Source organism: Macaca nemestrina, chromosome 12 (genome assembly GCF_043159975.1).
Source record: "Macaca nemestrina isolate mMacNem1 chromosome 12, mMacNem.hap1, whole genome shotgun sequence".
Classification (NCBI taxonomy): Eukaryota; Metazoa; Chordata; class Mammalia; order Primates; family Cercopithecidae; genus Macaca; species Macaca nemestrina.
The window spans coordinates 119,045,535-119,060,869 of NC_092136.1; the positions used below are offsets into that span (position 1 = coordinate 119,045,535).

General features: G+C 46.5%; 1 protein-coding gene across 3 annotated transcripts in view; it reads left to right on the plus strand.

Annotated features, from left to right (window-relative positions):
• The first annotated feature begins 5,489 nt into the window (after window positions 1–5,489).
• LOC105476372 (Cbl proto-oncogene) overlaps window positions 5,490–15,335 on the plus strand; it is a 105,324-nt gene continuing 95,478 nt past the window's right edge. Inside the window, exon 1 of one of the 3 annotated variants that reach the window (XM_011732222.2) lies at window positions 5,490–5,975. In XM_011732222.2, the coding sequence (XP_011730524.1) occupies window positions 5,778–5,975 (198 nt within the window). In that variant the 5' untranslated portion in view covers window positions 5,490–5,777. Of the gene's footprint in view, window positions 5,976–6,393; window positions 6,945–15,335 lie in introns of those variants that run through there. The other 2 variants (XM_071075680.1, XM_011732223.3) reach the window with 2 other exon arrangements.

A 15,335-nucleotide genomic window follows, 5' to 3' on the forward strand; every position in this document is an offset into this window, starting at 1 on the left:
CACGGGCCATTGGTCACTCATATTTGGCTCAGAATAAATCTCTTCAAATATTTTACAGAGTTTGACTCTTTTCCTTGACATGAGACTAATGTTAATAAGTTCTGATAGCCCACTACCATCAGACCAGCTTCTTCTAATCTTGAGCATGTTTTTCATTTATTCTCCCTCCACCACCTCCTTCTCCTGTGCTGTAATGCAGTGGGGGTTCCTGTCCCTGTCCTCCTCATCTAGAAGCCTGTTTGGGAGGTTTTTCTTTTTTTTTTTTTTTTTGAGACGGAGTCTCGCTTTGTCGCCCAGGCTGGAGTGCAGTGGCCGGATCTCAGCTCACTGCAAGCTCCGCCTCCCGGGTTCACGCCATTCTCCTGCCTCAGCCTCCCGAGCAGCTGGGACTACAGGCGCCCGCCACCTCGCCCGGCTAGTTTTTTTTTTTTTGTATTTTTTAGTAGAGATGGGGTTTCACCGGGTTAGCAAGGATGGTCTCGATCTCCTGACCTCGTGATCTGCCCGTCTCGGCCTCCCAAAGTGCTGGGATTACAGGCTTGAGCCACCGCGCCCGGCCTGGGAGGTTTTTCTTTCTTTCTTTTTTTTTTTTTTTTTTGAGACAGTCTCACTCTGTGGCCCATGCTGGAGTGCAGTGGTGCGATCTCAGCTCACTGCAACCTCTGCTTCCTGGGTTCAAGAGATTCTTGTGCCTCAGTCTCCCGAGTAGCTGGGATTACAGGCATGTGCCACCACATTCAGCTAATTTTTGTATTTTTAGTAGAGATGGGGTTTCACCATGTTGGCCAGGCTGGTCTGGAACTCCCAATCTCAGGTGATCTGCTTGCTTTGGTCTCCAAGTGTCAGGGTTGTGTGAACCCGAGCAACTCCATCTTGAAGAGGAGCTGGGTAAAATGAGGCTGAGAACTACTGGGCTGCATTCCCAGAAGGCTAAGGCATTCTAAGTCATAGGATGAGATAGGAGGTTGGCACAGATACAGATCATAAAAACCTTGCTGATAAAACAGGTCGCAGTAAAGGAGCTGGCCAAAACCCACCAAAACCAAGATAGTGACGAGAGTGACCTCTGGTTGTCCTCACTGCTACACTCCCACCAGCGCCATGACAGTTTACAAATGCCATGGCAACATCAGGAAGTTACCCTGTATGGTGTAAAAAGGGGAGGCATGAATAATCCACCCCTTGTTTAGCATCTCATCAAGAAATAACCATAAAAATGGTTATGTCTATGGAGTCACCATTCTTCTGTTCCAACACTTTCCTAATAAACTTGTTTTCACTTTACTCTAGAGTCGCCCTGAATTCTTTCTTGTGTGAGATCCAAGAACTCTCTCTTGGGGTCTGGATCGGGACCCCTTTCCTGTGACAAAAGTGCTGGGATTGCAGGCATGAGCCACTGAGCCTGGCAAATTTTTGCATTTTTTACAGAGACAGGGTTTCCCTATGTTGCCCATCCTGGTCTCGAACTCCTGGTCTCAAGCAATCCATCTGCCTCAGCCTCCCAAAGTGTTGGGACTACAGGCAGGAGCTACCTTGCTTGGTTGGAAACTTTTTTTTCCGTGGAATGATTAGTGTCCCCATTACTTGTTGATGTAAAGGAAAAGACTGGCACAAATTTAAGCAGAGAGTTTACTTGGGCCAAGTTTGAGGACAGCAATCCAGGAGCATAGATTCAAGTTGCCCTTGACAATAGGCTTAGATTAGTAGCAGTTACAAGTGTGTGTGTGTGGGTTTTTTTTTTTTTTTTTTTTTTTGAGATGGAGTTTCACTCTTGTTGCCCAGGCTGGAATGCAGTGGCACAATCTTGGCTCACTGCAACCTCTGCCTCCCGGTTCAAGTGATTCTCCTGCCTCAGCCTCCCGAGTAGCTGAGATTACAGGCTCCCACCACCAAGTCTGGCTGATTTTTTGTATTTTTAATAGAGACAGCATTTCACCATCTTGGCCAGGCTGGTCTTGAACTCCTGATCTCGTGATCCGCCTCCCAAAGTGCTGAGATTACAGGCGTGAGCCACCAGGCCCGGCCAACAAGTCTTTTTTTTTTTTTTTTGAGACGGAGTCTCGCTCTGTCGCCCAGGCTGGAGTGCAGTGGTGCGATCTCGGCTCATGCAAGCTCCACCTCCCGGGTTCACGCCATTCTCCTGCCTCAGCCTCCTGACAAGTGTGTTTTTAAAGGAAAAAAGAGGCCAGGTGTGGTGGCTCATGCCTATAATCTTAGGACTTTGGGAGGCCCAGGCGGGAGGATCACTTGAGGCCAGGAGTTTAAGATCAGCCTGGGCAACCTGAGACCACCACCACCCCACCGAAAATAAATAAATAAATAAACAAACAAATGCAAAGAAGAGGCAGTTCCTAAACTGTCTGCTAATCATTTGCATTAACATAGCGTAAGGTATTTGATTGGCTGTACGTTGTATTCCAGGAACATGAAGATGATGGGTGAGGCAGCTAGTCAGGGACCAAATGCCTTTAAACCACTGCCCCCAGGCATGGGTCGGGGGTTTGTGACTGAAGTCCCATACTCATGTTTCTCTGGGCCTGATAATTTTGCATACCTCACACAGTTCAGACAGTTTTGAGCTACTTTTCTTTTCTCATCCTGATGCATAGAATGACATTAGAATAGAGATTGCAGAATATAAGCAACTATACCCCAGAAGAGAATGTAGTTTACAAATACGTTCAGTCAATGGACTTTCCTTTTTTTCTTTTGAGACAAAGTCTCGCTCTGTGCCCAGGCTGAAGTGGAGTGGTGCGATCTCGGATCACTGCAACCTCCGCCTCCCAGGTTCAAGGCATTCTCCTGTTTCAGCCTCCAGAGTAGCTGGGATTACAGGTGCCCGCCACCACGCCTGGCTACTTTTTGTATTCTAGCAGAGATGGGGTTTCGCCATGTTGGTCAGGTTGGTCTCAAACTCCCGATCTCGAGTGATCCGCCAGCCTCGGCCTCCCAATGTGTTGGGATTATAGGCGTGAGCCACCATGCTCGGCTCAGTCAATGGACTTTCAGGTGCGGAATGAGGATGTGGTTTGGGGTGAAGGTGAAGTGGGATAAGAAAAAGGCTACATGTTACACGATGTGATGCAGGATGAACCAACTCTAGCATAATCTGGAATGGGAATGACATTGTGATCAACAGTCCAATCCCCTCTCTTGTACATTTTCTAAAACAAGCCAAATAAAAATTGTGGCCTGGCGTGGTGGCTCGCGCCACGCCCAGCTAATTTTTTTTTTTTTTGGAAAAAAAAAAAGGTAAGAAAAGGGCAATCTTCCTTTTCTTATTAACCTTACTTTATTTATTCTTTTTTTTTTTTTTGACAGAGTTTCACTCTCGTTGCCCAGGCTGGAGTGCAGTGGCACAATCTCGGCTCACTGCAACCTCTGGCTCCCGGGTTCAAGTGATTCTCCTGCCTCAGTCTCCCGAGTAGCTGGGATTACAGGTGCCCGCCACTAAACCCAGCTAATTTTTGTATTTTTAGTAAAGACGAGATTTCACCATGTTGGCCAAGCTGGTCTCCAACTCCTGACCTGAGGTGATCCGCCCCCCTCGGCCTCACAAGGTGCTGGGATTACAGGCATGAGCCACTGCACTGGGCTGAATGGATTGGATTTTAAAGCACACTTCAGGCAGAGGGAATAAGGGAACTGTCTGAGTAATGGTGATGAAGAAAGAAAGAATTGGCCAGGTGCAGTGGTCATGCCTGTGATCTCAGCACTTTGGGAGGCCGAGGAGGGCGGATCACCTCAGGTCAGGAATTGGAGGTCATGTCAGCTTGGCCAACACTGTGAAATCTCGTCTTTACTAAAAATACAAAAATTAATCCAGGCATGGTGGCAGGCACCTGTAATCCCAGCTACTCGGTGGGCAGCGGTTGCATTGAGTCGAGATTGTGCTACTGCGCTCCAGCCTGGGTGACAGAGAGAGACTCTGTCTCAAAATAAAAATAAATAAATAAATAAATAAATAAAAAGAATTGTATTTGATGACTTGGTGAGTCAGTTAGCATAAGACATGTGTACCAGGGAGTAGTATAAAACTACAAGTTTGTTTAGCTTGGAGTTAGAGCAACTTGATTGTCGATTTTATTCCAGAGGCAATGGGAAGTGTTTAAAGTTTGTGATGCTGTCTGAACTATACTATAGGAAGCCTATGGTGGCAGGATGAATTGAAGGCAGAGGAAAAGGTTTCAACAGTCCAGGGAAAAGAAAAGGAGGACCTGCAACTAGGTGTTGGCACTAAGGATGGAGCTTTGCCTAGATTTTCCCTTCATAGATTCTTCTCTTCCTGAATGGAAACTGATAAAAGGAAATTCTTCTGATAGTAAATTATGTTGACTCCAAAATCAATTCTAGATAAAGGCGATTAAATTGCAAACCCAGGATGTCTGGCTGAAAGGTCCCTGCATTGAAAGATATTTTCCCCTTTACAGGAGCACCTGATAAATATAGCTCACTAATCCTTTGTGCTTTGTGAAAGAGCCTGGAGGGGGATCGAAGGCGTAACTAATACTTACTGACACACCTGGGTCTGCAAACTCCCAAAACCGAGGCTCAGAATTAGTAAATTAGGGCAGGGCACTTCCTTCTTTGGAAGGGAAGTTCCTATTTTCAAAGTTCTTTCAACGGAACTTTTACATTAGAGAAGTGTAATTGACCGAGAAGTGGAAGTGACCGGGAACAGCATTTCTGTTCCCTGGGCGGGAGACAGAACCCCCTCGGGCAGAGCCAGTAGCAGGTCAGCTTCTGAGGGGGCCCTCATGCTGGCGGCGCGGACCTGTGGTGCAATGCTCCGAATAGGAGAATCTTAAATACATGTTTGAGACTCAATTCCCAGAAACGTAACTAGTCTTCACGAGCCAAAAAAAAAAAAAAAAAAAAAAAGGAAGTACTTTCTTTTCAAGAGGTCAAAGGGCCTGGAAGAAGAGCTACTGGCTTGAGTGTCTCAAGCCTTGCTGGGGGCCTAATCCGGCTGGAACAGGCCGCAGCATTCATATTCCTGTCCTTGGTCGTGTCTTAATGAAGACTTGAATAAGGGGTGGAGAAATAACTTTCCTTTTTCTCCCACCATCCTCCCACAGTGTAAATAAGCAAATAACTCGAATCTCCATTTCGTCATTTGTCAGGCGTGGGGAAAGACTTGACATCAAGACTTCCATTCCATCGCCACCTGTCTTAATTTAAACATTCCCATGACCCACTCCAGAAGCGCCAACCTCCCGCCCACAAGGAGCATGGAAGTCTCGGTTTCTGACTACTGCGCAGACTCCACCTTGGACCTACCCCCACCTCCAATCCCCCGCCGCTCCTTTCCCCGTTTCTCCAGCAGAGGGCGCAGGCCCGAAGGTTCCGCCGGCCCCGCCCCAGCCTGGCCCCGCCCCACCTCCGGCGTAGGGGCGGGGGAGACGGGCACGGAAACCTCGCTGCGGCTTTCCGGGAGTTGTGGGCACGCTGGCTGCTCGGAGCCGGTGGCCCGGGGGTCGTCGCTGCGCAGTCTGGCCGCGGCCGGCCGCTTCCCCGAGCTCACCAGTAAGCCGGTCCGCCTCCGGGACGCGCGCCCCGCCCGCCTCGGGCTCGCGCGCTCGGAAGGGGCGCGTCCCGCGCTCTCCCGGCACCGCCCACTCCCCTCCCCACGGCCGCTCCTCCCTCAGCCCGGATAGCCGGCGGCGGCGGCGGCGGCGGCGGCCGGGAGAGGCCCCTCCTTCAAGCCCTGCTTCTCTCCCTCGCTCGCAGTCCAGCCGAGCCGGCGGACTCGCCTGGGCTCCGACCCTGCCCAGGCCATGGCCGGCAACGTGAAGAAGAGCTCTGGGGCCGGGGGCGGCGGCGGCTCCGGGGGCTCGGGCTCGGGTGGCCTGATTGGGCTCATGAAGGACGCCTTCCAGCCGCACCACCACCACCACCACCACCACCTCAGCCCCCACCCGCCGGGGACCGTAGACAAGAAGATGGTGGAGAAGTGCTGGAAGCTCATGGACAAGGTGAAAGGCCTGCGGAGCGCCCGCTGTTGCAGGGTGGGCGTGGGCGGAGGGCCGCGGGGTGGGGAACGAGCGGACGGAGGAAGCGGGGGAGGGGACGTGTCTGGTGAAGCCGGGGAGGCGCGGAGCCGGGGTGACCGGCCGGGGGATGGGGGGCGTGGGGGCGGGGACGAGGCCGGGAGGGTGGGGGGCGGCGTGGGGGAGGGGCTGCCGTTGGGAGTCGGGGAACGCTGGGGTGCCGCGTTTGGGGTAGCCAGACAAAGATGGAGTGGGGGCTGGGGCGAAGGTTAACTGGGAAGCCAGTGGGGCGGAAGTATAATGGGGGGTGCGGAGTTTGGGGCTCTGTGCAGGGTGTAGGGATGTAGGTCACGGAATTGGCCTGGGAGGTTAGCAGGGAGGGCGTGAGGAAGAGTGTTTGATTTACCGGCTGGGGCTCTTGGCTGGGGCTCTTGGCTGGGTGAGATCTAACCAGGGAATTAGGTTCCTGGGCTCTGATTAAGGAACCTGGCTGGGGTCAGGACAGCTCCGCAGGGAAGCTGTGCTCTGGGTGAGAGTATAGTGCCTTCTCATTAAGATGTAACCCGAAGATAAAAGACAGGGATGTTTAAGTGGGGCAAGGAAATAACTTTCCTCCACATCTAGCGCCAGCTCAAGTTTTTTGTTACCCTCAGAAACACTGGATTTGATCCATTGCTGGTGCTGAGATATGCACTGATTAAACCACAAGTTCTGGTTAGAACTATTATCTTCTGAAAGATGGACTGGCTGAGCCTGTTAAGCAGCAGCAGATTCTGACTTCTTAATAACTTCCTCCCTACTACACCGCTTGAGCTGGGTTCTTTTTTTCTGGTAACGGTTCTGACTCCTTATTACAGGTCCTGACTTTAAACTTGTTCGATGAGCTTCTTTGATTACGCTTGTTTGTTTGTTTTTTGCAAATGCGAACAAAAATAACTCCTTTATATTTAGCCAGTAAGTTTGTCATTTGGGAGACTTTTACTTCCTTATAGTTGTTTCTATATAATGAAATGTAGTTAGTCTCAAGTAATTAAGTGTTTAAACAGTCAGACGCTTTGGTAGAATTCAGTACGTTTTCTTGGTATTTTTCATATTCATTAATTTGGCAAAATTCATATTGCGCATGAAAAGTGATTAGAAGTATCTGGCACGTTCTAACAGAATGGTGTTATTTCCTCCAGGGTAAAATTTGGTTTTCTTTGGTTCCTCTCTGGGCCTCGGTTCCTCTTCTGTAAAGTTCTTCATGGGCTGTTTTGGACTAGAAACCGCTAATACAATGATTATGAAGCGCTTAGCCAATGTAATGTGCAATTCAAATGCCTAATAAGTCCTGTGTGTGAATTAACACTCCTGTAGTGCGTGCCAGTGGTTTCATAGCTACCTTTTTAGGGCTGGTTTTTCTCATGTTAAATAATTGGTATTGTAATTAATGACACAAGTATTTGTGTGTTGATTATATTGGTGGTGTAGTACTAATTTTATTATTAGAAATTATAATAAAATCCTTACAGAAAGTTTAGGTGCGTAAAGGAAACTTTAAATGTGTCGCCTCTTTTAAAAAAAGCGCATCGGAGGTATTCAAATGCTGAAGTTTGTTAGTTTGTTTTTTAGGGATATATCGTTAAGGACTAAAAAATTTCCTCTGGCATAGAAAAAAATACCTTTATAATGAGTGTCTCGTATCAGACATGTGGGTGCAGTACAATCAAAATTGTACTGCTTAGTGACCCCTGCTTAAGAATAATCTCTTTATTAAAGAGATTCTGTATTCTGTTTTTTTTTTTTTTCTTGAGATGAAGTGTCTGCTCCTGTTACCCACTGGGCCCGGCCCTCTATTCTAAAAGAATAAGAATATTCTGTATTCTTATTAAAGTGTTTCTGTAAATACAGAGTAAGATATAGGTAGTCCTATTCTACAAGGTAGCCCAAATAAAATCCTCCCTTAAGTCTTACTTCTTCATCTATTTAAAGTATGTGTATTGAATTTTGATTTATTCAGCAGAATGTTTAATTATTTGGGAAGAATAAAGACGACTCAAAGTTTCGACTCAAATTGCTTTTCAGGTTTGATAGTTTCACAGAAAGTAGGCTTCTAGCTTTTCCATTCCAGTGTAGGGAGAGGGATGTTTTATTTTTGTATTACTTGCCTCAGAGGTTGGTTTTAGTACTATCTCCTCCCCCTGTATCACATATTTCTAGTTGCTCTGAAAACGTAGTATTTTCTGATGTGTCAGTCTGATAGGTTTATGCTGCTTTCCAGATCTTTGAATACCTCTGTGATGTTACTAGATTGCACCATCTCTTTTACCCTTGATGTTTTGAGCATAAGGTTTACTCTTTTTTCACTTTATTTTTATTGTTGAAAGTCTTAAATGTGTCACCACACCTGGACTTCAGGTGCTATAAGTGGTGAAGAACCTACTGTCAAATCCACAGATGTCCCACACATTTATTTCTTTTTAACAAAATTTTTGGGCCAGGTCCCATGGTTCACACCTGTAATCCCAGCATTTTGGGAGGCCGAGGTGGGCAGATCACTTGAAGTCAGGAGCTCCAGACCAGCTCTGTCAACATGGTGAAACCCTGCCTGTACTAAAAAATACAAGAATTAGCCAGGCGTGGTGGCAGACGCCTGTAATCCCAGCTACTTGGGAGGCTGAGACAGGAGAATCCCTTGAACCTGGGGCAGAGATTGCAGTGAGCCAAGATCATCGTACCACTGCACTCTAGCCTGAGCTACAGAGCGAGACTCGGTCTCAAAAAAAAAAAAAAAGAAAAAAAAAAGTCTGTTTAATTCCTTTGAATGACACACATTTAGTTCTTTTTTTTAAATTTTAATTTTAATTTTTTGAGATGGAGTTTCACTCTTACTGCACAGGCTGGATGCAATGACACGATCTCAGCTCACCGCGACCTCCGCCTGCTAGGTTCAAGTGATTCTCTCCTGCCTCAACCTCCTGAGTAGCTGGGATTACAGGCATGTGCCACCATGCCCAACTGATTTTTTTTTTTTTTTTCCCGTTTTCAGTAGAGACAGGGTTTCTCCATGTTGGTCAGACTGGTCTCGAACTCCCGACCTCAGGTGATCTGCCCGCCTCGGCCTCCCAAAGTGCTGGGATTACAGGTGTGAGCCACCACGCCTGGCCATACACACATTTAGTTCTAAGTCACCATCTCATACCTGTTTTATCTTTGTTGTTGAAGATGGATGAATATTATTCCAGCCAACTCTTAATCAGTTTATTGAATTAGCACTGGGAACTGTTAGTCTCTTTCCTTCCCCCAATATGGGATCTATACAGATGGAAAAATTGGCATAAGACATGGGTTCTGGTTAACATAGGCCCGATTTCCTAATCCATTATGGAACTTAAACTTACTATTGGAAAAATGTTTGTGCTAGAATGCTTGTTATTAAACTAAAGTTAGACAGAGCCTCTGGTTTTCTTTTTGCCACCCCAGGATATTGTAATAAACATGTGCATAAGTACTTCTATGCGAAGAAAGTCGCTAGTAAGCCAAAAGACAGTTGGGCAGAGAGGAGAGGAGTGGGAAGTGAAGAGAAAAAGTCACCTAAATTGGCCTTAAACGTATGCCGGGCTCACACCTGTAATCCCAGCACTTTGAGAGGATGAGGTAGGTAGATCATTTGATCCCAGCTTGAGCCCAGGAATTCCAGATCAGCCTGGGCAACATGGCGAAACCCTGTCTCTGCAAAAAATACACATGTTGGCCAGGCATGGTGGTACCTTCCTCTAAGTTTGAGCTGCTAGGGATGATAGCTTGAGCCTAGGAGATCGAGGCTGCAATGAGTTGTTGAGCGAGCCACTGCACTCCAGCCTGGGGAACAGAGTGAGACCCTGTCTCAAAAATAAGTAAATTGCTTTAAATGTAAATTTAGAAGTATCAAAGTGTTTAATTTGATAAGAGAGTTTATTTATTTATTTATTTGCTCTGTCACCCAGGCTGGAGTGCAGTGGCACGTTCTCAGCTCACTGTTTCCTCCACCTCCCAGGTTCAAATGATTCTCGTGTCTCAGCCACTGAGTAGCTGGGATTACAGGCATGCGCCACCATACCTGGCTAATTTTTCTATTTTTATTTTTTTACTAGAGACAGATTTTCACCATGTTGGCCAGGCTGCTCTCGAACTCCTGGCCTCAGTTGATCTGCCCACCTCAGCCTCCCAAAGTGCTGAGATAACAGGCATGAGCCACCATGCCTGGCTCAATTTAGTAAGAGACTTTACATTCCATTATGAAATAGAACGGAGGTTGGCAAACTTTTTCTGAAAAGGGAGGTTTCAGAGCCATTGTAAATACCGTAATCCTCCATTATCCTAGGGGATATGTTCAAGACACCCAGTGGATGCCTGAAAACCCTGGATAGTACTGAACCCTGTACATATACTATGTTTTTCCTATACATACGTACCTATGATAAAGCTTAGTTTATAAATTAGGCACTGTAAGAGATTAACAACAACAATAATGAAAGAGTACAATTACAAAATACACTGTAGTAAAAGTTATGTAAATGTGGTCTCTCAAAATATCTTATTGTAGGCTGGGCGCGGTGGCTTATGTCTGTAATGCCAGCACTTTGGGAGGCCGAGGCAAGTGGATCACCTGAGGTCAAGAGTTCGAGACCAGCCTGACCAAAAAGGTGAAATCCTGTCTCTACTAAAAATACAAAAATTAGCTGGGTATGGTGGTGGGTGCCTGTAATCCCAGCTACTTGCGAGGCTGAGGCAGGAGAATTGCTTGAACCTGGGAGGCAGAGGTTGCGGTAAGCTGAGACTGCTCCATTGTACTCCAGCCTGGGCAGCAAGAGTGAAACTCCGTCTCAAAACAACAACAAAAAATCTTATTGTATGGTACTGCAGGTAATGGTAACCTTAGATATGGGGAGATTACTGTATTTTAGGCTTTGCTGGGCACACAGTAAGTCTCATGTTCTTTGTTGTTATTGTTACAACTCTTTTTATTTTTATTTTAGTTTTTTTTTTGAGACGGAGTCTTGTTCTGTCTCCCAGGCTGGAGTGCAGTGGTGCAATCTCGGCTCACTGCAAACTCCACTTCCCGGGTTTACGCCATTCTCCTGCCTCAGCCTCCCGAGTAGCTGGGACTACAGGTGCCCGCCACCACACCCGGCTAATTTTTTTTGTATTTTTAGTAGAGACAGGGTTTCACCATGTTAGCCAGGATGGTCTTGATCTCCTGACTTCATGATCTGCCCACCTCGGCCTCCCAAAGTGCTGGGATTACAGGCTTGAGCTACCACTCCTGGCCACAACTCTTTGTATTTTTTATTTTTTGAGGTAGAGGCTCACTCTGTCGCCCAGGCTGGAGTGCAATGGCATAATCTCAACTCACTGCAACCTTTGCCTCCTGGGTTCAAGCAATTCTTTTGCCTTAGCCTCCTGAGTAGCTGGGATTACAGGTGCCCACCAGCACACCCAGCTAATTTTTGTACTTTTAGTAGAGATGGGGTTTTGCCATGTTGGCTAGGCTGGTCTTGAACTCCTGACCTCAAGTGATCCGCCCACTTCAGCCTCCCAAAGTGCTGGAACTACAAACATGAGCCACCGCGCCCGGCTGTTGTTATGACTCTTTAAAAATGTGAAAGCCACAAAAAAAGGAAACAGGTGATAATTTGCCCACTCCTGAAGTAGAGCATCTATTTTAGGTTTGAATTTTATTTTCATTTTATTTTATTATTATTTTTGAGGTGGAATTCCACTCTTACTGCCCAGCCTGGAGTGCAATGGCGCGATCTCACCTCACCGCAGCCCCTGCCTCCCAGGTTCAAGCGATTCTTCTGCCTCAGCCTCCCCAGTAGCTGAGATTACAGGCATGTGCCACCATGCCTGGCTAATTTTGTATTTTTAGTAGAGACAGGGTTTCTCCATGTTGATCAGGCTGGTCTCGAACTCCTGACCTTAGGTGATCCACCTGCCTCAGTCTTCCAAAGTGAGCCGCCATGCCCCACCCTTATTTTAAATTAGTTTATATAATTGAAACATTAAGGTATTGATGATTTTTAAATGGGATATAGTTTGTTAGAAAAATACATTTAAAAGCATGAGCTTGAAAGAAAATTACATTTTTTTTTTTTTTAATTTAAAAAAATATTTAATTGCCCGGGTATGTGGTGGCTCATGCTTGTAATCCTAGCACTTTGAAGGCCGAGGCGGGTGGATCACTTGAGGTCAGTTTGAGACCAGCCTTACTAACATGGAGAAACCCCTTCTCTACTAAAAATACAAAAAATTCGCCAGGTGTGGTGGCGCATCCCTATAATCCCAGCTACATGGGAGGCTGAGGCAGGAGAATTGCTTGAACTCGGGAAACAGGCTGCGGTGAGCCGAGATCGCATCATAGCACTCCAGCCTGGGCAAGAAGAGCAAAACTCCGTCTGAAAGAAAATATATATATATATTTTATTTTTATTGATTATTATTAACTAGTATTTTTTTTAAAAATAGAGACAGGATCAGGCCTGGCACGGTGGCTCACGCCTGTAATCCCAGCACTTTGGGGGACTGAGGCTGGGGGATCACCTGAGGTCAGGAGTTTGAGACCAGCCTGACTAACATGGTGAAACCCTGTCTCTACCAAAATTAGCTGAGCCTGATGGCTATGGGAGGCAGAGGTTGCAGTGAGCCGAGATCGTGCTACTGCCCTCCAGCCTAGGTGACAGAGCAAAACTCTGCCTCAAAAAAAAAACAAAAGAAAAAAAATAGAAACAGAGTCTGACAATGTTGTCTAGGCTGGTCTCAAACTCTCTTGGGCTCAAATAATTCTCCCATGTCAGCCTTCCACAGTGTTGGGATTACAGGCGTGAGCCACTGCGCCCAGCCAAAAAAGTATTTTTAAAAGATGATTATTGGCCGGGTGCGGTGGCTCAAGCCTGTAATCCCAGCACTTTGGGAGGCTGAGACAGGTGGATCACGAGCTCAGGAGATCGAGACCATCCTGGCTAACACGGTGAAACCCTGTCTCTACTAAAAAATACAAAAAAACTAGCCGGGCGAGGTGGCGGGCGCCTATAGTCCCAGCTACTCAGGAGGCTGAGGCAGGAGAACGGCGTGAACCCGGGAGGCGGAGCTTGCAGTGAGCCGAGATCCGGCCACTGCACTCCAGCCTGGGCGACAGAGCGAGACTCTGTCTTAAAAAAAAAAAAAAGATGATTATTTCCTTCCTTCTAACTTTTCCTGCCTTACCCTATCCACCTTGCCTCCTGTGCCTCCTAAAAGCACCTTAGGAAACTTACTGTATTTTGGAAGTGAGATGCACTTAGAATTTGCAAATTAGTATATAGCATTTAATTGGACTACTACTTAACTCCCTCCCTTCCTTACCTTCCTGTATCTGCACACTCAAGCATAGTGGTAGGTATTAAGTTGTTACACTCTAGGAGATTACATTACAAATTGTATATAAGTGATGTGACTATAGGTGAAATATGTCTGAAGTGATAAGGATCTCTTAAGTTTATCTTCTCTGTGTGAAATGTGTCAATATTTTTTCTGTATTTATCTTAACCTCTCAAGATTGTAAAGTCCTTGAGGGTAGCACCTGTAACCTACTTACCTCCTGCAATAACCAGTTATGGAGCCTTCCATAATAGTAGATACTTTGTAAGTTTTTTCGTTTTGTTTTTATTTTTTTAGAAAGGTATTTATTTATTTATTTTTTAGTACACTTGAAAGAGGGCCAAGTGGGTGACTTGAGACCAAGTGCCTATTTTTATTTTTATTTATTTTTTACTAAAGAGACAGAGTCTTGCTCTAATGCCCAGGCTGGAGCGCAGTGTCACAGTCATAGTTCACTGCATCCTTAAGCGTCTGGGCTCAAGCCATCCTCCTGCCTTGGCCTTCCAAAGTGCTGGGACTATAGTCACAAGCCACTGCACCCAGCTAGTAGTTGGCTTTGTGGGCCCCCAAGGAATAACTGCATGGAAAAGGTATGGAGGGGGGCATCCATCTTTTCTTTTTTTTTTCTTTTTCTTTCTTTTTTTTTTTTTTTTTGAGGGAGTCTCGCTCTGTTGCCCAGGCTGGAGTGCAATGGCATGGTCTTGGCTCACTGCAACCTCTGCCTCCTGGGTTCAAGCAATTCTCTTGCCTCAGCCTCCTGAGTAGCTGGGACTACAGGTGTGTGCTACCACACCTGACTAATTTTTGTATTTTTAGTAGAGACAGGGTTTCGCTGTTCTGGCCAGGCTGGTCTCAAACTCCTGACCTTGTGATGTGCCCGCCTTGGCCTCCGAAAGTGCTGGGATTACAGGCATGAGCCACCACGCCCGGCGGGGGGCATCTATCTTAATTACATTAAAACTTATTTATTTCTTGCAGTAGCCCTTTGTTGGTATCATCCCTGTTTTATATATAAAGACATTTAGGCTCAGAGTGGTTAAGTAACTTAGTTAATAATGGAGCCTGTCTTGGAATGGTGGATTACCCACCGTCCTAAAAGTTCTTCCATACGTTACCTTCTCAGGTATACAACAAAGTCTCAATCACAAAAGCCATTTATTTAGAAAGTGACCTGTTGAGGTCACCTGCTGTATAGACCTCTGACTTATACAGCATTCCCCTCCATTCGAGGGAAGTAGACATTCTCTGTTTTTTTTAATTATTATTATTATTATTTTTATTTTTATTTTTTTTGAGATGGAGTCTCACTCTGTGGCCCAGGCTGGAGTGCAGTGGCCGGATCTCAGCCCACTGCAAGCTCTGCCTCCCGGGTTTACGCCATTCTCCTGCCTCAGCCTCCCGAGTAGCTGGGACTACAGGCGCCCGCTACCTCGCCTGGCTAGTTTTTTGTATTTTTTAGTAGAGATGGGGTTTTACCATGTTAGCCAGGATGGTCTCGATCTCCTGACCTCGTGATCCATCCGTCTCGGCCTCCCAAAGTGCTGGGATTACAGGCTTGAGCCACCGCGCCCGGCAATTATTATTATTTTTAAAATTAATTAATTAATTAATTTATTTTGAGACGGAGTCTCGCTCTGTCACCCAGGCTGGAGTGCAGTGGCGCGATCTCGGCTCACTGCAAGCTCCACCTCCCAAGTTCACGCCATTCTCCTGCTTCAGCCTCCTAAGTAACTGGGACTACAGGTGCCTGCTACCACACCCGGCTAATTTTTTTTGTATTTTTAGTAGAGATGGGGTTTCACTGTGTTAGCCAGGATGGTCTCGATCTTCTGACCTCGTGATCCGCCTGCCTCAGCCACCCAAAGTGCTGAGATTACAGGCATGAGCCACCGTGCTGAGCCCCGGCTGACTAATTTTTATATTTTTAGTAGAGATGGGGTTTCATCGTATTGGTCAGGCTTGCCTCGA